This window comes from Chlamydotis macqueenii, chromosome 1, assembly GCF_036417535.1.
Source record: "Chlamydotis macqueenii isolate bChlMac1 chromosome 1, bChlMac1.mat, whole genome shotgun sequence".
Lineage (NCBI taxonomy): Eukaryota > Metazoa > Chordata > Aves > Otidiformes > Otididae > Chlamydotis > Chlamydotis macqueenii.
Window position 1 is genome coordinate 15,088,384 of NC_141556.1, and position 24,024 is coordinate 15,112,407.

The 24,024-nt window shown below is 38.4% G+C and overlaps 1 protein-coding gene across 2 annotated transcripts in view; it reads right to left on the reverse strand.

Annotated features, from left to right (window-relative positions):
• ATXN7L1 (ataxin 7 like 1) overlaps positions 1–24,024 on the reverse strand; it is a 120,617-nt gene that overhangs the window by 75,534 nt on the left and 21,059 nt on the right. For both annotated transcript variants that reach the window (XM_086746395.1, XM_086746439.1), the window contains exon 3: positions 2,515–2,619. In XM_086746395.1, coding sequence (XP_086602521.1) covers positions 2,515–2,619 — 105 coding nt within the window. The remainder of the gene's footprint in view (positions 1–2,514; positions 2,620–24,024) is intronic.

The window sequence follows — 24,024 nt, forward strand, 5'->3', positions numbered from 1 at the left end:
CACAGAAGAGCGCAGTGCAGCCACAACCAATGTCTCAAACAAAGCCTGCTCCAGACCTTTCTCAACGGACTACTGATATCAAACATATCCAGTGAGAGATTATTCAGCCATAAGAAGCTCACAGTTGATCTGTTTTCTAGTGGAAGATATTTATAATTTTCTCACCAGACAATGCCACTTCAGATCAATTAGTAAGATCCATGTATAGCTCTTCTTTAAATCTTACTAATTTCTTATGAAAACAATGATACGTTAGTCAATGCACGTCACTTATACAATATGCAGTACTTTTAACAGACTAATTTTTTGAAAACAAATTATTAGTTATTTTATAACAATTCTCCAGACCTTAAAAAAACCTTCTCTCTTCTAAAACTTATTTTATATAGTTTTCATACATCACCTTTACTGTTTCTTCTTTAAAACAAAATATTTTGTCTATACATTTAAATCTCTTCCATAAGCCTTTCAGCAATATTGCAGTACACCCTTCCTGAAACACGTCTCACTAGATGAAGTACAGTCTTCAAGAGATAACATCTTTGGTCAAGTATTTTCAGTATTCTTCATTTCTTTTAATACAGCCTATTTATTTTTTAACGTCTTTATTGACCTTAGCCTTTAAAATCAAGCAACGCAGAATTTAACGCTCAGTTGTTCAGTGTAACAGGATTGCTATAATGAAGGTGAAGTAAAAGGAATTGTATAAATTATGGAGTAATGGAGAAAAGAGAAAAACAGGCAGCGACTCACAGGACATTTGCAGTTTACAGGCAACACACTAACAGTGATGGTAACTTGTTACTTTGAAAGAGCTGAAAAAGTTACTGCTAACATGGACCACTTTACTCTCACCTAGAGAAACATCTTTCTTTATGCCTCCTACATCTAAACAGGACCAACTTTCATACTGCTCCCCAAATCAGAAGGTCATGTCCAGGAAAGAGCACAACTACCGAAGGCTACTGTTCTTCTGTTCTGTACTGGATCTTTTATCAACACACCAGTTCAATGTTTACAGTTCCCACTGTATCTATGACCCTATGCAAAAAGCTTTTCTGTCACTGAAAGAATCTAAGCTACCTGAAGCTGAGCAGGAAGAAACCACATATGACTAAGGACAAGAAACAAATTCCAAAAAAACCCCAGAACGGCTCATTAGAACACTGAAATTAACACCTACCCCTACCATTAAACGAATAAGTCCTTCTCCCACTACCCTAATACTTTCAGGTATTTTCTTATTCACGGGATATAAATGCTATATTCCACTATTATAAATTTTTCACAATCATTTCAATCTAGGCCAAAGGTAGTGACGAGTCATACAACTGCCTTTCAAAACGCATGCCGCTGCTCCTGGTTGGTTGTTAGCCATCCACCAATACAAACCCAAGGTAACATTTTGTTAATATCTCTTTAAAAGCAAAAAACACTTTTATATTTTCTGTTCATCCCACTTACATTTTCCCCTTAATGAGTTGCTTTGCTGTCAAGGAGACTGAAAGGGGCGCAGGATTTGTGAAGTTTATTTATTGTATGTAGGCAAGGAAAATCTTGCTTCTTAATGTATTTAATTGATTCTATTCTCGGTACTAGCTGCCTTTCATTATTATGCAATCACCTTCAAATTAATTCTATTAAACTGAATTTGATTAAACCTCATGCAAAGCTAGCCATGCCAGTCACATTTTGCAATCCTTCAAAACAAACAAACAAACAAACACCCCCCCCCCCCCAAAAAAAAAACCACAAACAAAAAAAAACCCACAAAACACCACAGAAACAAATCACTGGACAAATAACAAATAAACCACTGGATAAGTAATAAGTAAACCAGACCTCGGGTTGATGTTTTTCAGGAATATTTGAAAGTAGTTTGTTAATAAATAGCAAAAATTTCTACCTAAAGTAATTCTGCTTACAAGTAATTAACATAAAAATTATCATCTTTCTGTTGTCATACTAATTGAGAAATATATATATCTGCACGTTTCTGCAGCTTCTCAAATGAACATTTTTTAAGAGAATCTTCAGAAATGTGACTTGACATACCAATTACATAAAAAATTAAACTCTGTTAAATAGAAAAATAAACCCTACATACACCTATGCATAAATTCCATCAGAAAACAATCCATAACATCCAGCTTGTAGTTAAGGTAGATCAGTATGACAGCCCTCACTTTGCAACTTTGATAAAAGACAATCCAATGTTACGTCATAATCGTTTTAGCCTAGCTAGTATCTAACTAACAGGATCTGTTTGTTGTAATAGGTTAATTTAGTATAACAAGTTCAACTTGAAAAGCCCAGCTTCTAGAACAACTTATTTAACTTCCTCTACAGGAAATACGCTTATTTGAAGGCATCGCTGGTATTTTCTGTGGAAAGAACACAAGATAACCAGAAAAGTGTATCTGCAATGCCTCTGTCATGATCGTATGCAATGATTCTTAAGAGAACCACACGCCAGTTCGGCACTGTAATTCAGGAAAGAAAACATTCACTTACCGCAGTGTGACTGGAAAACCTGTGGCTTGACTACCTGATTGCAGATATTGCACACTACAAGATAGAAATCATCATGAGCTGGATAATGGCCAAATAAGTGCATATCTGTGGGAAAGTTAAAAATATATACAAGAATTAGAAATTATGCTTTAAATATATATATTAAGAAAAAAAATTGAAAATACTGTAGGGCCACTACTGTTATATTAATTTACACAAAGCAAATTTATATAATGCTCCATAAGAGCTTCTTACTATGTTAAAGAGACTTTTTTCCTCTTCTGGGTTTCAAGGTCCTATACTAATGCTGCAGCCTCATCCCTCAGTCTGAGTCAGAACACAGGCAGCAACACCTTTGTCTTAACACTCACTGCCAAGAAGTGGAACAAGCGTTTCTGTACTGGTCAACTGTTGAAACAGTAAAAGAACGTGTCTTAAAATCTCTGCCTAAAGATCCTTTTAGAAAACACAGCACATGGGTTACGCTCCATGTTACAATATTCCATGACTGACTACAGATTGCTAAGGAAAAGCCTGCTGCTTAAAAGGTGATCAAGGTCAAGGATCCTACAGCTTAAAATATAGTTGGGAATGTCATCCCCGTTTTGAACCAGATGTCATGACATGAAATTTCTGATTCTGTACGAATGTCCCTCCTCCTTTAAATGCTCTGCTCTTTGTTTCCCAAACAAAAACTCTGGGAAGAGACAAAGATGGTTAATGAGGTATTTCGCAGTGACAGCATGAGGAGTTTCATGAAAGCAAAAGATGGGTACACTCAGACGATCACAGGCACTTGTTCCTCTCAGCCGAAACACATAATGCAATACATTCTTAAGACATTACAAACACAGGGTAAAATGGGCTTAAATTACTACTGGAGGCCTCAGAGCTCTAACATTACAAGTGAGGTAACTTGTTTCATTCTGCATTGCTATAACTTAAGAACAAGCACACATACTCATCCACCACAGCTCAGCTTAAAGGGCAAGAACCCCAGTCACTTTCACGCACTTCGGTGTGATCGTGTCACCACGCCCCGCGCTGTTAACCAAGGTGTTGCTGTGTTAGTAACCCCGTGCCGAGCACTGGCCGCACAGATCACGCTACCTCTCAGAACAGGGCAGTGAAGTCTTTATTTAAAGATGTCGTAAAATGGCATTCCAGTGTTATTCAGCAGCATCCAAAATCTATTACAGAACTTGCAAATGCAGCTTCTGACTCAGACTGAAATATCAGCCTGGTGCCTTTTAAAGAGCAGGAAAAATGAGAAGACCCTCACTGAAGACAAACATGCACAATAGCAGCCATGATTGATAAACATCAATGACTAAATCCTACTTCTCCAATATATCTAAGTTGTATTTTTTTTTAAATAGTGGTTTCTTTCAAAAAGTGACTCAAGCAGGTACCTTATTTCATTAGTTCTTAAACAAAGCAAATATTTTGGCCCTAGAACTATTATTACAAGTAATTCTGCCCTGGCCTGTACTGCTGTGTAAGTAACATTACTGCTTACAATGGAAGTACTTGGCATCATGAAGTGCAAAGTGTCTTCTGTCTTCAAAAACCTCACAGAGGAACGAGGCACTCCCCTCACAGTAATTCAGGCAGTATCAGACGTAGATCCAAAGTGGCTTGTTCAAGCGTCCCTGGGCACAAAGCAGCACCACGAGACTCAGGTATTTTAGAGTCTGATACGACGTGTATCATTCCTTTAACCCCTGAAAACCAAAAGCCTCTCTCTATGTTACTGCTTGTACCAGGCTATGAAATCCACTTGAAAGGTTAACCAGTCATGACCCCTTCACAGTGCTAGCCTTGGACTAACCAAGCCTTTAAGTGTATTACAGCCAGATGAATGCAGTCAACACATTCAACTTAAACGTAAAAGAATGGTAGTGGGCAGGTATAAAATTCTTGGGCAATTTCTTGTTGCAGTTAGTCTAAGTATCGCTGCGGCCAAAACTGTACAGTTAGTTTAAATCAAATCCTCCCTTCTAGTAAAACAAACAAACAAAACTCTAAGCAGGCACTATGTTTGGCCTATTTATTTTATGTCTTATTTTAATGTGAGAAGCCAGTGATCTTAAGAATCACGACACTGGCAATTCTTAGCCAAGGATATTTTTTATCAGAACCTACAGATTTCCACTAATAGCACTGTAAACTCCACAGAAAGCAGTATTTCTTCCAGGTATAATTTGACACACAGTCTCAGCTCAAAAACATGCATTTAATAACAGCTACGAAACATTTTAAAAAATGGTTAAAACATCTCAACAACTTAAAATATTTTTTTTTCCTGCTGTTTGAATGGTCCGGTGATAATCTTCTTAGGAAAACATACAGACTTTGCCCTTTAGAAACACAGAAGTTACAACTTTTTCCATTTTAAATTGCTTGAGCCCATTTAAGCTTCACAGCTCTATGTACTAGCCTTTAAAATATGCCCAGCTCTGAGGCGTATGAAGTCCGGCTGGATCTGAGTTTTCACAAGAAGTCTGACTGCACGGAGTAACTTCCAAAAACATACAAGGTATTAACACTAGAGAAGTCTATCCAAGGATATAGACAGAACAAGAAATCAGGTTAGTTCACAGGATCACATAATCATTTATGTTTTTCACCAGACACTGTCAAGAAGACAGAGCTGTGAAGGAACATTCCGGCACCCGCGAGCTCACTGCACAACCCTGGCAAACAGCACCACACCTAATGGGTAAATAGCAGCCTTTCAGTTTTTATGAGACTGAGGTGGCATAAGCTGAGATATAGGAGATGTAGGGGAATGCACTAAAATGCTACTGTAAGAACCACAGCATCAAAATGATACACAGATGCAGAGTAAATTACATCGTGAAATAGTGCTTTGAAAGTGTTTTCATTTATATGCCTACAAATAGCCCAGTGGAGGTGCAAGCATCTATTGTAAGTATCAGTCTTCTGCTATGAAGTTGAAGTTATTAGCTACCTGTCAAAAGTCCACCTAGATTAATCCAATAATCTTGAGGACACAAAACCACAGGTTGGAAACCAGAAATAGGAATCACCCTACACAAATAAATTGTTATTATTGAATCAGAATAGCTAAAAACCCTTAAATTAAACAGTGTATTTCAGACTGGATTCCTTAAAAACCTCACTATGCAGGAGTTTGTAACAGAGGAAAACTGATCGAGTCCAAACAGGTTCAATTATTAGTTCATCAATGTTAACAAGATTGGCACAAATCGGTTTTCATTACAAAACTCATGATTTGTAAGCACACACACGATATATGAATTATTTTTTAATTAACACTGTATGAAGCATTAATATTGTCTCACCAAAAGTTTCAACTGGGGACTCACTTTATTAGGTGTGGTAATACTACAAATGCAATCCAGATCAGAGAATTTACAATGAAGAAAGCAAGGAAAGTTTGAAATGAAAAAGAAAGTAGAAAATATGTATCTTTTTATACAGACTTTCTTGTTTTCACTAAAAATGGTTCAATGCTACCATGTTCTACTCAAAGCAACCAGGACTGAAGTGTTATTCTGGACACTGGTATCGTTCTTAGACCAGATTATGACCATTTTGACAATCTAGACCTTTTACATGCAGCAAAAAAGAGCACAGCCTTTCGAAACAAAAAATTATCTTCTAAAGGCAACCTCTCTGCCTGCTTAGTTGGAAGCAACAGTGATGAGCTTTTCAGGAAAGGTTAATTTTGGAGAAGAAAATGGCTCTCTCCAAAGTTAGCTCAGGAAAGACTTCTTAATGGAAAAACGTAAGATCACTGAAGGAGACAGCAGATAATCAGTGAATAAGGTGAGCAACTACCAAATGTTACTGAAATAATTAACTAAAGTACAAAAAGAATAGGGAGGGACTAAAGAGCAACTGGAAAAGAGTATCTGTTTTCTACCAAAACTTGGTTCCCCCCGAAAGGGAAAAAAATTGACCAAGGTCTGCATGGCTCACCCCAGACCAGCATGATGATCTCTACCAGAGCCTGTGATCTGCTCGTTCCCTATGCGCAAACACTGAGAGCTGCAAGTCTGAGACAGAAAGAGCTGCCCAGTATGGTAAGTAAAAGCAGTTCATGGTCCTCATCACAGTTACCTCATTTTACTGGAAGATGCTTTTAGTAGACTCAAAATAGACTCTTGACGGCAAGAAATAAATGATAACTTATTTTTCAGTACCCACATGCTTTGCAGAAGTGCTATCTATACATACGCCACTCCTTGCAGTACTGAATCGCTGTCCCCTCAAAATGAAATCTTTTGGCCGGCTATGTCAGATGATACTGTACACCAACAAAAGCTTTGCTTGAAAATGAGCCATTTGACTAACAGGATGCAAGAGTGTCCCATATCACGTGAAAAATATGCAAGATAGGTGGAAATCAGAGACAGTGAATGCTGACTGTAAGAAATATGACTTTTCTAGATTAAAATCTTAAACCAAATATTACTTTGTGTATACTTTGCTATGGTGCTTGGAAAATAAATATAACTTCTGCTTGTATTCTTTATATTACTAACATTTGCAAATAAAGACAGCTGTAGTCATATCACATAGTTTTTTAAGACATCAGCTTGGTAAAATGTGCATTAAAAACACAAATACCATAGAAACAAAAGAAAAAGTTGCTTCTGCAAATTGTGGCACAAACACAAAAATGCAGGTGTCAGATACGACTTTTTATTTTCTCCAATAACACACATAAAGGAATTATTTTTAGTAACAATCAAAGCCAGATGACTTACACGAAGTTCCTTCTCTGTTATTATATAATTCATAATCATTTACATCCAACTGTATAATAAAACACAAGCTAGAAATAATCTAAAACATTTTTCCACTGCAGAACGAAGGCTGTTGAACAGTGAGACCTCACAATATTGCGTGGGAAATTAAATTTTTCATTATGATCTTTTGCTATAAATTACACACACTTTAAACATCCTCTTATATATCAATTGCTCCACTAAATATAGACACAAAGTCTGCTTTGAAAAAAATTAGTGATGTTTATGCGTAGAGAGAGAGAAGGGGAGGGACGAGGGGACAGAGCAAAACTATTCAAGACACATTGGTTTAAAACTAACAAAGAAAAGCTAAACAAACAAACAAAAGGGCAATGGACAGAACCAAATCCATGTGGTTTCTCCAGCTCTTGGAGATACAGATTTTTAAACTCTGTGTCTAGAAATGTGCTCAATATTTTCCTCTTGTTCCACAGAAGTGACAAATCTGTCCATCATTCAAAAATGGAGGAATGCACAAAATCTTCAGTGCATTAGATTACTTTTACATTTGAGACTACTTAAAAAACTAAGTAATTTCAATGGTGAACTGAAACTTGAAACTGAAACAATAAAATACATCTTCAGGGTATTAGTCAGACAGCAGTTAAACATGCTTGTATAGGCAGGATAGTCTTATCTTAGAAAGAAGTGTCACACACACTTTCCACTTAACATCAGCTTTATTCTCCCCCAAGTATGGTTTTCCCTTAGTTTTCCTTTTTTACACAGAAACCAGTAAGTTGCTTTAGTAATTAGTTAGACAGTATAAATTGCATTTTGCCCCTGAAAATGCCAGAGTCATAGTTGCAATTAATCACAGAATAATTCAAGCTGAAAGAGAGAGATCACTGGATGTCATTTACTCCAAGCCCCTGCTCAAATCACAGCTAACTTCAGGGTTAGAACCACAAAGTAATGCTCAAGTGCATTTCTTTCCTGATGGAAAAATGCAGGTCATGGCTGAAGTAACCATGAAATTGAAGAAAAAGTAAAATACAAATATTCAGGACAGAACTAACATAGGGCCAAACAGAATTGTTCTAAGTCCTGACTGATGTCCTTTGGGTGTTAATAGAAGGAACGGAAGATTCTGCACACTAAAAAAACCCAAGTGATTAATGAGAAGAAAACAGAAATACTGGACTTATATTATTATATAATAATAAATGAATTATCATATAATAATAAATGAAACAGCAGTGACAAAGACAAAAAAACCAAAACAAAATAAAACCAAACCAGTAAAAAAAAAACCCAGCAAACAGACTTACAAGAGTCAGTGTGATAAACAGTCAAGGTGATGATACCTTTAAACCAGAACAGTAACTTCAAATGGTATGCTGCCTCCCAGGTTAGTGCAATAATGAGGAAGCTGGCAATCCTAAAGAATGTTGGGAATTTTTCGTTAATTATAGTTTATACAGGAAATACTACCCCCAAAGACTTGGAAAGATTTTGTACTCCACTGCCTTATCCAGGCATTTTGAAACTGTACTGAAGATGGAAGTAGTGCCTTCCATTCCCAAAGACCCATAAAAAAAAGAAAAAAAGAAGTTCATAATTGGCAATTAGTGACTTAAACAAATGTGGATTAAAGTATCTGCATACCTTTCACACCAACAATCTGTTTGGAAGGGATTATAAAGTAAGTTACACATCACTGACATTATTATTTTGCATAAGACGCTCTGTATCAAAAAAAAAAAAAAGAAAAAGAAAATAAACAAACATGGGAAAATGTGACAAAGCTTTTCTTCCACAATTCTGAAGACTATTCTGGAATTTATGTAGGCTATTTGTCATCCCAGTCTAAAATAATTTGCCAACACAGGACCAGACTTGCTACCAGAATAATACAACACAAGCATACTGGAAGAGAAAATCCAAAACTCACAGTCCTAGAAAGTAAGCTGCAGATCTATGACACCAAGAAATCTCAGCTTTTCACATCTTAAGATATCTAGAGGATAAGACAGTAGCTAATGTAAGTCCTTCCTCCTTGAAAAACCTGCTTATATGGAGGCACACAGCCCCTTACCTCCTGGAGCAAGTAGAAGACAGCTCATCTGCTTATGGAGTCTTTATGTCACTCTCCGTACACAACCCAGATAAAGTACAGCCTCCAACACCAAGTAACTAATAAAGTGCTCGGCTACTCTTTTGTGTTTAATTTCTTCTCTAACAATCTTCTTTCTGTAACAGTGTATGACACTCAAAATAAATGTTGTTTCGCAATTTTCTCTTTTAATAGTAAGTCAGGTTGCAAATCCACAAGAACTTAAATTGATAGTTTAAATGGCACTGGTATGGTCCTTTTCCTCTCCAAGCTTCATATTCCTGCCCCTCCCTTGTGCTTGTACCATCAATTAAGTGATTACATAACAAGTCAAATTCAAGATAACTCTGAACCAGGAGCAAAGTAACAAGAGAAAGGACAAAATAAAACAAGGAAAGGTTTTCTGACAGTTTAATTCCATGAGCTGCCCCACTGCGGAACTTGATGAACACTACTGCCAGCATAAGAGAGGGGAGGGAAACACAGAGCCCAGAACAGGAGAGCAGGAGGACCAACAGGACCAAGACCAGTTAAAACTGCTGTGGAGCAGCAGTATCTTTGTAGCTTGTGCTGAAATCCATCACATAGGTATCTGAGCAATATTAAAAGAAGGCTCCAAAACAAGCTTTGTAAAAATAAAGCTACTTGTCTCTCAGTTAAAGATAGCTCTAAACAAATTTATTAATTTGTACTCTATAAAAACATTCAGAAGCATATAATCTAATTTTACATAATTTTTCATGTTTCTAACACTTCAGATTAGTGAACTAATCTTTAAAACGAGATTCCCACTTCACCATTTAACTTTTCAGTTATATGGTGCAATGTAACCAAACAGGTTAACTTTTACCTTTTCAGTTCCTGAACACACTGGCTTTCCTGCCTGTCCTTCAGTTAAAGAGTCTCCTTATTTCTCATGTGAAGGGTGTAGGTGATACTACTAAGAAACCAGTGCACACTAAGAGAGGGTCATATACCACTGAAATCTCTTTAGATGGTTACAAGGATTTTGGTTAATGCCTTATTTTTATTTTTTTATCATCAGAGTTTAAACTACAGGGCAAATACAAGCATTAAAGCTGCTAAACTATATTAATAAAGTTCAGTGAACACTTGCATTTGGCCACTGCAGCCCAGGGCTGGAGTTTCAGAGCATGGTCCTGCAAAGGACCAACTAGAACAAAGACAGACCATTCACTGCCTCGGCCATGCTCTGCACCAGCCCTTCTCTTGCAAATCTGCATGGAAGAATTTGGAGAGTGGAACAAGGCTGAAAGGCAAGGCAAAATACAGTTTAACAGGATGACAGGCAATAAAACCCACGCTTGTAATTGGAATGGACATTGTTTAATTACACAATATTCAGTTTTAACTAGGCAAGTGTAATCATAACATATGAATATGAGGCAATTGTAACAATTTTGGTAACATCAACTTAGTGCCCACAAAATTATAACTGTTCTTACATTTCTCTTCAATTATTAGATTACACTTCAGGGAAACCATCTCAAGGAGTACCCTCCTCATGAACCTAGATTTTGAGTCACCTCCCACTTTACATATAACAACACATTCCAGGATCTAGAGTAACTGCTTACAAAGCCTAATATTTCATAATTGCACAAAGTCAATACTCGGAAGAAAATTCTGTTACAGTGTAAAACAGATAGCAGTTAAGCATATTAAGGTCCAAAAACAGAAACAAAAGAAAAAAAAAAACCAACAAACCTTCCACACATCAGTTAAATAACTTGCCTCAAAAATCAAGGTGAGCAAAATACAAGAAAGAAATAGGCTTTCATGTGTTCAAAAGCAAGCAAGAAGAGTAATGTAAATGTGGACAGTATTTTCAATTAGACAAAAAGGTAAATGGTTAGATCTGGCTTTTGGACTTTAAGGAGATGTGTGCCCCAAAATGTCTCTATTTTCCCTATCAGCTACAGTTAGTCTAATTAAATATATCACCTCCAGCTACAAATTTAATCTTGCTCATGTCTGGAAATCTTCAGGACAGCAACAGTATTATTAAAGGACAGAAAATATTAAATTACCGAGGGTAAGGAAACATTAAAAGATACATTGTTTATAAGGATCCAGACTATGCACTCCATATTCAGAAGCAGAGGTGACATCCCATTTGCAGAACATATAGCATAACAGCCCCCAGACTCCTGAGCATGGACAGCATGGCAAAGAAGGTTACCCAGGACATGGAGAAGGCTGAGGTTCTCAATGACTTTTTTGCCTCAGTCTTCACCGACAAGAGTTCCTGTCCCACCACCCAAGCTGTAGAAGGTGCAAGCAGGGACTGCGAGGATGAAGAACCGCCCATTGTACTCGAAGAGCAGGTTCAGGATCATCTGAGGAACCTAAAGGTGCACAAGTCCATGGGACCTGATGAGATCCATCCGCGGGTCCTGAGGGAACTGGCAGATGAAGTTGCCAAGCCACTGGCTATCGTATTTGAGAAGTCGTGGCGGTCTGGTGAGGTCCCCGATGACTGGAAGAGAGGGAACATAACCCCAATTTTTAAAAAGGGGAATAAGGAAGATCCGGGTAACTACAGGCCGGTCAGCCTCACCTCTGTGCCTGGCAAGGTCATGGAGCAGATTCTCCTGGAAACCATGCTAAGGCACATGGAGAGCAAGGAGGTAGTCGGTGACAGCCAACATGGCTTCACCAAGGGCAGATCATGCCTGACCAATTTGGTGGCCTTCTATGACGGGGTGACAGCATCAGTGGACAAGAGACGAGCAACTGACATCATCTGCCTGGACTTGTGCAAAGCTTTTGACACTGTCCTGCACGACATCCTTCTCTCTAAACTAGAGAGACATGGGTTTGATGGACGGACCACTCACTGGATAAGGAGTTGGCTGGATGGCCGCACTCAGAGAGTGGTGGTCAGCGGCTCAATGTCCATGTGGAGACCGGTCACGAGTGGCGTCCCTCCGGGATCCATGCTCGGCCCAGCCCTGTTCAACATCTTTGTCGGCGACATGGACAGTGGGATAGAGTGCACCCTCAGTAAGTTCGCCGATGACACCAAGTTGTGTGGTGCCGTCAACACGCTGGAAGGGAGGGATGCCATCCAGAGGGACCTTGACAGGCTGGAGAGGTGGGCCCGTGCCAATCTCATGAAGTTCAACCAGGCCAAGTGCAAGGTCCTGCACCTGGGTCATGGCAATCCCAGGCACAAACACAGGCTGGGCAGAGAATGGATTGAGAGCAGCCCTGAGGAGAAGGACTTGGGAGTGCTGGTGGATAAGCTTAACATGAGCAGGCAATGTGCCCTTGCGGCCCAGAAGGCCAACCGCATCCTGGGCTGCATCAAGAGAGGCGTGGCCAGCAGGTCGAGGGAGGCGATTCTCCCCCTCTACTCTGCCCTGGTGAGACCCCACCTGGAGTACTGTGTCCAGTTCTGGAGCCCCTAACACAAGAAGGACATGGACCAGCTGGAGAAGGTCCAGAGGAGGGCCACGAAGATGATAAAAGGGCTGGAGCACCTCTCTTATGAGGACAGGCTGAGAGAGTTGGGGCTGTTCAGCCTGGAGAATAGGAGGCTCTGGGGAGACCTGATAGCGGTCTTCCAGTACCTCAAGGGGGCCTACAAGAAAGATGGGGAAAGGCTGTTTAGTAGGGCCTGTTGCAATAGGATGAGGGGTAATGGTTTTAAAATAGAGGGGGGTAGATTTAGATTGGAAATTAGGAAAAATTTTTTTACGATGCGAGTTATAGAACACTGGAACAGGTTGCCCAGAAAGGTGTGGAGGCCCCATCCCTGGAAACGTTCAAGGCCAGGCTGGATGAGGCTCTAAGCAACCTGATCTAGTCAGGGATGTCCCTGCTCCTTGCAGGGGGGTTGGACTAGATGACCTTTGAAGGTCCCTTCCAACCCTAACCATTCTATGATTCTATGATTCTAAGTCCTGATCAGGAGACTTTCTTACCCAGCAGAAACCATGGATTTAGATACATCACTATCAAAACCCTTGGAGAGTGAGTACAGTGCACACAGGTATGCATACAAAGGACAGAAAATGTGCAGGAGGATTATCAGTCTCTGCATTAGACTTCTGATTTCTCAACTTCCTAAGGCAGGCATAAGGGGAGGAATAGTGGGCAATCATCTTCATTTCCCTCATAATTCAAAGTGAACGTTATGCACCTTGACTAGAGTGTCTCCATGAACCGCTATATAACAACAGAACAATTCTTTCTTCCTTGAACATGTATCAAGAGAAGTCTTACTGCAAATGAGACTTGTCAGTACGAGTAGTATCCTTCATGGATGATGGCACTAAATTTCAGCTCAGACTGACGTATAGCTCTCCTGAATTACATGTTTGACCTTTATCAATAGTTAGAGGGTTGCACCACAGAAATACTTTCTCAGAGACTTCTACAGCAGGTGGACTTTGCCAGCTTCTCTGCTGGGAGAGTACAGCTTGACACAGGAAGAGAAGTCAGGCCTGCAAGTCAACTACAGTAACTCACAGAAATACACAGTGTTTCAGCTTTTGATTTTCAGCCATAAGACAGTTAAGCTTTCTGATGCCTAGCCAAAAACACTAAAGAGGCAAGGAAGCAACATTAACACTCTGGTCCTGAAGAAGCAGTAAGATGAAGATCTGGAGATATCAAACGCTGCTTGAAATGTATGGGGTCTTTTTTATTTTTTCCTCACTATTTCTTGCATTTCCAAGCTAGAGGAGTATTCAGGCTATACAGAGGATACCTGGGACCCTTTCTCAGCTTTCACCTTTGGCATTACAATAGCTGATGACTGCTGCAGGGCAATAGCTTGGTATTGCCATCCTTCATTAGTGGAATGAGCAATTCTTGTTGGAGCCTGAGATATTAACAGGTTTCAGAAAAGTACACACTTCTGCAAGTCATTAGAGTTCTGAAAATCCAGTTTGTTTAGAGTCAGAGGTGAAAACATAGTATCAATGACAATCAGGGAATCTTTTGCTGAAAGGATGGGCCATTCAAATACTCCTACCATAGATCTAACTTTTTGATAGTCTGGCACCAAGAGTTTGGAATGCTAATGGGGAAGGAGACTTCTTCCCTTTTTTCTGTGATGAAGACTGTTTTCTTTATATCTCTACAGCTGTACAGGCATCCATCCAAACATAGGTGAGTTGCAAGACTGCCAAGACTGGCACTAATCCAGCCAACAAGGCAATGGTGTTTGAGGGAGTGGAAAAAAGGCTTTTCAGGTCCTTCAAAGCAAAATCTGCAGAATTTGAAGGAGATAGCTCTGCTTGACAGATGGGAAAACATACCTACTTTATGGTAACAGAGAACAACTATTCTTTCAGGAAGCTCTCTGTATGGAAGATAGTGTGGTTTATTACAGAGCCTGTCTTAATGCAGGTTATAGACTGGTAGCAGTGGACCTAGATCTGCCTAAATCTTGTTCTCTGAAGGCAGATTTAGTTGGAAAAACACTGCTAATACTTGCACCCTGCATAGCAGCCTGCTGCTTCTCTTCATATTTGGGTTGTTACAACAGTTTCCCTGTTCCTTTTCTTATAATGCTGATCTCTTCTTCCTTTCTGAGCTTCTTGGTCAGCATTTGGTTTGACCCCATTTGGTGCTACACTTACATGAGCAGCAAAGCTTAGTCCACAGTATGGTGATCAGATCACAGCAGTTGAAACAAAAGATAAAGAAAAAAGGTTAAGAATGGGCATGTTTAACTTCAGCTTAGTATTAACATAAGATATTCACCAAGTACAATCTTGCTGTCATGACAAAAAACTAGGGGAGAGCAGCAACTGTTATCATCCCCTCCTGACTTTGCACAGGAAAGACTTCAGCTTTCCAAGCCTGCTGGAAGAACCTGACACAGTTAAAGACACTTGCTTTCACACGGCAGAGTGGCACGCACTGCTGCAGTGGGACCAGCAGCAAAATCTACTCCAAGAACCTGCTCCACGTACATAAGATATTTCCTCCTTACAAGACACCAATTAAGACTTCTAAAAAGAAATAAAAATGCAGGAATTTCCATTCCAGACAAAATTCAAGTCTTTCTCTACTTTAAAGCAAATCTTGCAAATATCTTTAATATCTCAAATTTAGTCAACAATTGCCAGTCGACTAGCTCAGGGAACAAAATGAGCTCTCGTGAGGTTATTAGAATAGTTGAGGAACAGCCAGAGTGACCAGAGAAGTTTATTTAGGTCTTAGCTCACCATAAGTGTTGCTTCTGATTGTGGCTGGCTGAAGAGGTGAGAAGATAGCAAAAATATTGTCAATTTGTCTTCTGTATCACAGCACAATAATCCTAAGGGTTCACTAGAATCATTAAGTATTTACTAATGACGTAGGTATGCTACTATTTGATTTCAAAGCAGCAGGGTTTCTATGTGGACTTAGCGCAAAGACTTTAAGTGTTACATTGTGTAAGTGAAAATAAATACCTGAAATCAAAACAAATTAATAATCCATCTGTAAACTACACAACAGTACATCTGTACTACAGATCATCTTCACTGTGGGTCAGAGTGAGTACTAAAGTGTTTTTTCCCTATTTTTCCCCATTTGCTAAACAATAGCCTTAATGATCTTATATTAAGTGATTAAATATTAAATTATCTGAAAAATAAGGTTTGAAAGTAAAATAACTTATCTGATCTTTATTGACATTTTCTTTTTTTTTTTTTTTTAAGAAAATGTTGGCTACAGCCATATTAGGGACTACTGAATATAGAGCAAAAACCCAGAAATCTTCTAAATACAATTAATTTGTAACACTTTATGTTAGTAAGTCCATAATTTGCAGTGCTAATAGTGGAATACTACAAGGATTGCAGGTTTTCTTCTTCCATTTTCTTGTCAATGCACACTAACAAAAATGCTATCCATGCAGTAAAAGAGCCCTCAGGAGAAAAATCCCACGACTGAAAAAACCCTTCACTCCTATTTCTTCTGTGCAGGCTGCCATGAAACAGACTTTAATCCTCCAACTGGTGTTTTCTTCATAAACACTCAGCAAGACACAACTGGCACTCACAGGCTAGCCTGCAAAGCTGTATTATCTTCTGCAGAAGAGAGACTCTGGTTTAAGGCAGTACAACTGGACTGAAGGAGAGCTGGCTTAATTCCTGGCTCCTGAACAACATTCTTGCACGACCCTGATTAGATTTTTTCTGTGCCTCAGTATCCCATCTCTAAAATCAGGATAATATGCTCTTTGTCTGCCTTGCCTGTTTAGATTGCAGCCTTTCAGTATTCTCTTACTATTTGTCCATACACTGAGGCCACAATGGGGCCCTTCATTTTGGCTGGGACCTCACCATGACTATGGAACAAGCAATGAATGAGATAACTTTCAGTACATTTTAGAAGCGGTGTGTGACAATTGGATGCTATCACAAAGACTTACTAAAGAAGTCTTAATAATGTTTAAAGGACAATTTTCATATCCAAGTGGCACATATAATTGCAGCAAATATTCTTCCTTGTTGAGATTTTCAAACAAAAACTTTTGTTAGGTTTCTTCACAGAAATCCTGTTTTTTTGAACGGAAACATTAAGAACATTAAGTTATTAAGGGTTAAAAAAGTCTTATAAAAATGAAATTTTCACCGCTTTCTAGTCCAGCTCTTTAATAACATGATTGTTACTGTTATTATAATAAAAGTTTAATAATAAAGATAACATAATAAGGAAACTATTTCTCAAACAATGACAAATAAGTATACTCTTCTAATTTTTGTAGTAGGGAAAATGATGAGTAAATGAGCAAAAACCAATGAGAAAAATAAAATCCTAATCTCACCTATCTCATTTTACACAATGCTAAGTATCTCATTGCTTGTCCACGTACAGGATGAGTGGACCTATATGCTGTTCCTGTTTCATCAAGTGTTGTTATGGGTGTAGATTCAGATCAGATATTACGAAAAATTTTTTTACACCGAGGGTGGTGGAACACTGGAACAGGCTGCCCAGAGAGGTGGTTGACATCCCGTTCCTGGAAACATTCAAGGCCAGGTTGGACAGGGCTCTGAGCAACCTGATCTGGTTGAAGACGTCCCTGCTTCTTGCAGGGGGTTGGACTAGGGACTCAACCCTAACTACTCTTTGATTTTATGATTACTGATGAGGAAAGTATTTCTTTATACTTCACAGCTCAGTCACCAGAAAACTCAAATCTAGCTTCTCCTCTTCCAAAGTGTTCTGTGCAGTTTTACAATAAAGTTACTACTTCTTTATGACAAATAAGGAAAACTCCAGTTGTTTCAGCAGACCTAATAAAAAGATGCTACGTTCAGTAAAAGTGTAATTTTGGTGCACAAGTTTGGCATCTTTCACTACTAGGTTGCAACTTCAAAGCAAATCAGTAACAATTAGTACTGTCCATTAAACATTTGGTGACTGTTGTATACCTAAATTTGTTAATAATAAGTTTGCCAACAGACATAGCTAGATCAACAATCACAGCTAGATCCAGAACATCACTGGTACACTATCATAGAAATGGAGCTAATCTTCAGCAAAACACATCATAAGATACTATGAGGGAATTTTCTGTTTACCTGCTCTATAGCCAACTTCAGTTTTTGGGCTGTCAGCTCTTCAAATGCATAGCTAAAAAAAAGAAGTCAAACATAACAAGATATCTAAATACTTTGCATCTCAAAGCACTCGGAAGGACCCTCTGAAACTAATTACTCATGACGCTTACAACACATATGCACTTCACAAGTGAAAAAATCTGCAGCATTCAAAAGCTGATTGAACAAATTAAAGAGGGCACTTTCTATGCAGCCATGTATATCAATTTCTATTTTTTTTTTTCCAATAACTGCCTGGCTTTTTCAAACCTCCAAGTTCACCAAAGGTATTTCTATTTTGTTACTTCACTTCTCCCTTCAACGAAAGCCAAGAGCAAGAACATCTTTCAGTTTAAGAACTCTGTTCTCACCCAAGATGGATGGTTTCTGCTCATTCTTAATCAACAGCTGATATTAAATTAAAATGTATTGTCTAAATGTATTGTCTAAAGGACACAAATAATTCTCTGTGCTTTTTCTGTATTGCCTCCTACACCTATAACAGCACCTCTCTTCAGGAATATTGTCTCTTGTGTAACTCGTCTCTCCTAGAAGTTACTTTCAGATAGACTTTCAATAAGATCATCTTTTTCCTTCATACAACTCCAAATGAAATGGATTTTGTTCTCCTTCTTGTTGGCATACAGACCGAGGTACCGCTTAAAGTGCTCAACTGTGCTTTTTGTCTGTTAGAGGACTTTATGCCGAAGAAAAATACATGAGAAAAAGTTCATTAATGGATAATGGAAATATGAATGAGAAACTTTTTAACCAAAATCAGAGCATACAAAAACTCTACCCCAAGGCCACTTAAGCAATAATATTTCCTGCCGATTGAAGAGCAGTCTGTAGTTCCACTAATGCACAATTCCAGAAAATAGTTCTCTTGTTTTAAGAATTCTGCTCTCAAGGGAATAATTATCCTTGCAAGTACAATCAGTCAAATATTTTTACTGCCAGAAAAAGCATACATACATACATACATACATCATCAGCTCTTACACTCAGATTTACACAGTATACTCACACACACACCACAAACATTTTCCAGGATAGGAATACCCTTCTACTGGTTAAACACATTAAATATACACAAACTAGTCTGGCAATGCAGCAGTTTGTACTGGTACAGTAGTCTCTTCCCTACTCCAGGAGACAAAAGCAGAGTTTTGCTAGATTGACCAATCCATGCCAAGAGCCTGCTGCACACCTCGGGAAGCCTTCTTACCTTCGAGGGACACAACCCTTACAGAAGAACATGATTATGAAGGGTTCGGGTCAGAACAAATCTGTATGCCACTACAGTGTCCAGCAAATCTTCAAATAAGAATTGATATATGAACATCCTAGAGCATATGCACAAATCACATTCACAGGTATTCCCTTCCTTCCCACTCCCTCCTTCTTCCAGGGGTGCTACTAACAAAGCTATGGTTTGTCACAGGTACGGGATCAACCACAATTTAAAGCCTCAAAATAAAGCTCTGTGTTAAAGCAATCACCCCATAAAGAGGCAAACTCCACTACTAAGACATGCTCACGAGATTCACTGCCATTAGAGAAGAGAAAAATGAAACTTTCGTTGTTGTTGCTACGTCAGGCAAAAAAGGCCTTAAGAAATGTGAGGAGCCTTCACAAACTAAAGAATGAGCAAAAGAAACTGTAAATATTTCCCCTCTGAAATATCCTGGTATTTCAGCTCCGAAGACTTTAAAAAAAAATTCACAGACCAGGTCTAAAGAAAACTGCCCATCTAGTAGTACTGAAATAGCAAAAGAAAGAAATGAAAAAGTAATGGAAGACACATGTGTTACTCGAATCTGTCAAAAAAAAAAAAAAAAGAGAAAAAGAGATATTCTGCACTTGTTACGCCGCAGAATAACTCATAATACAAAACATCAGTTTAGCATTGTCACTCAAAGGCATACACACTAATATAATAAAAGCTATTAATGGGGCTCTTTTCTTTTAATGAAAGAAACAAGCAGTTTATTAGTTCAATCACGTTATTGTTCTATTTCAATTTCTGCCACACTGAAATACTGCATAAGTCATATCCTGACCTGCATCTATGTAATTCTCAGTATTTAACAAACAAAAAATTATGCAACAATTTCATTTTCATATTCTCAGACAGAGACTTGGAAAAGTTTCAGTTGTCTTAGGAGCTGTTTTGTTTGTTTGCTTCTTGGGGAGGAGAAAAAGGTGGCTTTTGGGGAATGAACTACTCAGAGTAAGAGAACTGTTTTTCATAATTTTAAGTATACAGCTACTACAAGGATCTTTCCAGCTCTCTCTTCTTCACAATATTGCCTCACTTTCCACTATTTGGCAGCAGCAGTGACTTACAGCTCTTGATTAAGACTTCAGGGGTTAACTCATATACCACAAGGTAGCATTTCTGAGGCAAGAATTCCTTCTTTTTAAAGAAGACCACTGCACACAATCAAAAAATAGCAGGGTGATTCAGATCTTGAGATATGCTACCAAAAAAGTAAGAGTGTTTTACAGCCATTTAACCATAGAGGTAGCAAGCCTGCTTCTTGATGCAGCCCCTTGCATCTGGTGTCCTTGCAGTGGGTACGCTGCAGCCTCATTGCTGTTTGACATCTGACTGAGGTTAGGATAGGAAGGGCTCAGCCATTTTTACTGAGGAGCTAAGAACATCCTAGGAACATGCACAAAAAAAAAACCTGCATCGAGATTAACGCAAGCTGCTGAAAATGGCTCTGCTCAGTGACTGTCTCAGGTTCTCGGCACAAATGTGTGAAAGGTCAGCAACAACATTTGCTGACACAACGTGGTCCCAGAAGTGATGCTTTCACCAGGACCCAGCTTCCCAGATTAATCTCACCCACCTAACAGCTCACTGACATGAGCGGACCACTTCACACTTCTTAGGCTACAGCCTGATGCCTCTCAACTTTGCTCAGAAGGAATTTCCCTTCCAGCACTAGGCTACTCTGAGGATTTGAGTGTAGCAAAGCAATTGTTCATTTATTTCTGAGGATTTGAGTGTAGGAAAGCAGTTATTAATTGATTTCATCCAGTATTACAGTGTTGCGCTAGCTCTGCAACAGTTAAAAAAAAAAAAATCAACAAAATGGTTCTGCTTAAAGACTGATTCTTCACTTGTTTAGAATCTACATTTTTTTCAGCTTTTTTTTCAAGTCTGCTGTGCCTCCTAGAACTCCACGATTTACCTAATTGTAGGGTCATTGGAACAAGCGGTTTCCTAGATAGAGCCAAAGACATAGCTTTTCAGAGACACTCGCAATTCGCTGGCACACACCTAGCTTCAGCAGTGATAGTGCCTTAACAAAAGAAAAATAGACATAAGAAAAAGGAGACAGAGAAGCAAAAATGCACTGCACTGTCTCATGTATTTAAGGTACACTCTAGCATCATAAAAGTCATCAAGATTCATGGACAGAGACCACTTAAGAGACCTTTTCAACAACCCCATTAAACAAAAATATCCTCCACACTATTACAAGGAACAAACCTTACCCCCATTTACCATAACAGTATGGGTCCTTGGAGGGCTGTTACTAATTACGGCGCAATCCAACAGACAGGACAGTGGACAAAAGAGGAGTCAAACCCTGCATTCCTTTATGGTCTACTGGGAAAACTTCTAGTCAAATTTCTTAGAATTCTTAGTGTCTTTCCCTGTACATGAGGAGGAATCATGTACATTGTAACTCCTCATTAAACACTTTCAAATTTATTGATGAAAAGCATCATACAAGAAAATAAGTATATCCATTAGTATGCATATCTTAACATATGTTAACACCTCATCTGCAAGTTATTGTGATAACTACAATGGCATAAGTGATGGCTAATTCCTATCACGACATTTCATTTGGAAAAAAACCCACTGGTATTACTACTTTTCCAAATGACTGAGTTCAGCAAAATTCAGCTTCTGACAAAAACCCCAGAAAATAGCCTAAATACGGTATAGCAGCCATGTGAGAGAACATCTGTCCACAGAGAACTGGTTGCATGTTGGAGCTGCTTGTGTGAGCTGAAGCTGTTTCAGCGTGAAAGAGGTAGGTATGTAGGTATGTACGTACGTATGTACGTATTTATCCAGAGGGATGCAAGGTATCTCGACACAGAACTGCACTGTGCAGGCTGCTGCAGCACCAGACCTGTGGAAGGTGCCTGCCTCAGGGATCTCGGCAGCAGATGGATGACAGATTAATGTAGTGCATGGATTTAATGAAGAGTAGGAATATAACATCAGACAAAATCGCTATGCTAACCAAAAGAGGCTGTGAAATTCTTTGTTAAGGAGGCTAAATATCTGAGTATAGAAAAAACACGGTATGCACTAACACCCCAGTCAGCACAGTACAAGGAATGACCATACGCATCTGTGAAGTGTGTCTTTGGAGTATTGCTCACAAAACCTCCAAGTTAGTGATGTGCACCTTCCTCCTGAATCTCCTGTTTGACAGACATGTGAGCTTTTTTGAACTCTGTATATCTGAATGGCATGAGACACCACTTGCTAACGTAAACTGTCTGTTAACGAAGCTTCTGTAAATGATCTATACAACTACTCTGCAATTAAATACTGTCCTGTTTCTGAGATTATCACAAACAGTTTTTCCAACAACTTTCCAACAGAAAGGATAGGATATTCTGTAGTTATCAGAGCAGAAAGGTTCACTTATTTTTTTTCAAGCACTCAATAGAATGCCTGTCTACGGAAAACTCTTAAATTCAAAATGCATTTTCTTCCACAGCGTTAAAATATAAAGCATCTTCAAAGCTTCTGTCATAGCCTGAGGATCCCTGCATTTGATCTTTTAAGTTTCCAAGTTCAAGTGCAGTACATAATTTGATATCTAAACAGAGTCAAATGGCCACACTTTAAAACTTGTTTCTCAGTTGTGAAAGAGTCAAGAATCTTTGCAGTTTAGTTTTATAAACTCTTTTAATTTTGATTAGAACATGTTTCTGCAATGTAAAAGGCTCCAAGAGCTCTAAAAAAATATCAAGAATTAAAAAAAGAAAATCACTAACTATGGAGAAGCACATACTCTGAGTAAGTTACCAGGATGCATAATTACTGCATGACTATACAACAGAGCTAAGGCAGTCCGGATACCTTACCTATAAATTTATCTCCCGATTTACTGAGTTTCTTTCATGTCTGAAATATTACTTTGTAGCTTTATCACTCATTACCTATGTTTGCAATATATGAAGGACACCCGCAACATTTCTTCAACTATTAAAAATCTTGTAATATTACCACATTTCCTCAACATAGTTTTATGTTAGTGAATAACAAAAGAGATTTTTTTTCTTCCTGACTGTATCATCCTAAACTCTTCATAAACATAAATCAGAACTTGCTAATTACAATTCTGTTTCTTTATCACTTAAGTGAAAGCAGTTTCCATTTCATGCACCAGTTGAATTTTACAGTTTACACTATCAAAGTAGTCAGCTATTAAATTAAACTACAATACACTAACCATTTCAGTGGAAAATATGGGCATAAATAAGATCCAACCTTGGATTCAAAACCTTAGTCTATAACTACACATACATGAAGTGGGAACATCTAGTTTCATCTAAGAGTTATATTTCACAGCAATGAGAATGTTGCGACTATCTACCACATAGAATCCAGAAGCTGGTCATTTGGTCACTCGCAATTAATTTATTTTGGTTCAGTATCAAAGGGTAGATACCAGAAGTTAGTAGATGACAACTCCTCTGGCCAAAGAAAGTGAGGGGGAAAAAAAAAAAAAAAAAAAAAAAGAAAAAGAAAAAAAAAGTGAGCAATCATGAAAAAGAATTTGTAATACAATAAAAATCACCAGTAATCATTCATGCCCAGTTAATTATCAAATGCCCCAATTCTTACTAAAATAACATACTCATAGCACTGTTTACATTCCAAGATAATTTACAAGTGCTTTACAACTGCATGTTTCAATAACCTTACAAGGACTTTTATTCGTCTGTGGAAACAGAGCATTACAAAATGTCAAACTTGTTGCAAAACCACTGATGAAATTGCTAATAAAATAATCTCTGCTAAAATTCCATC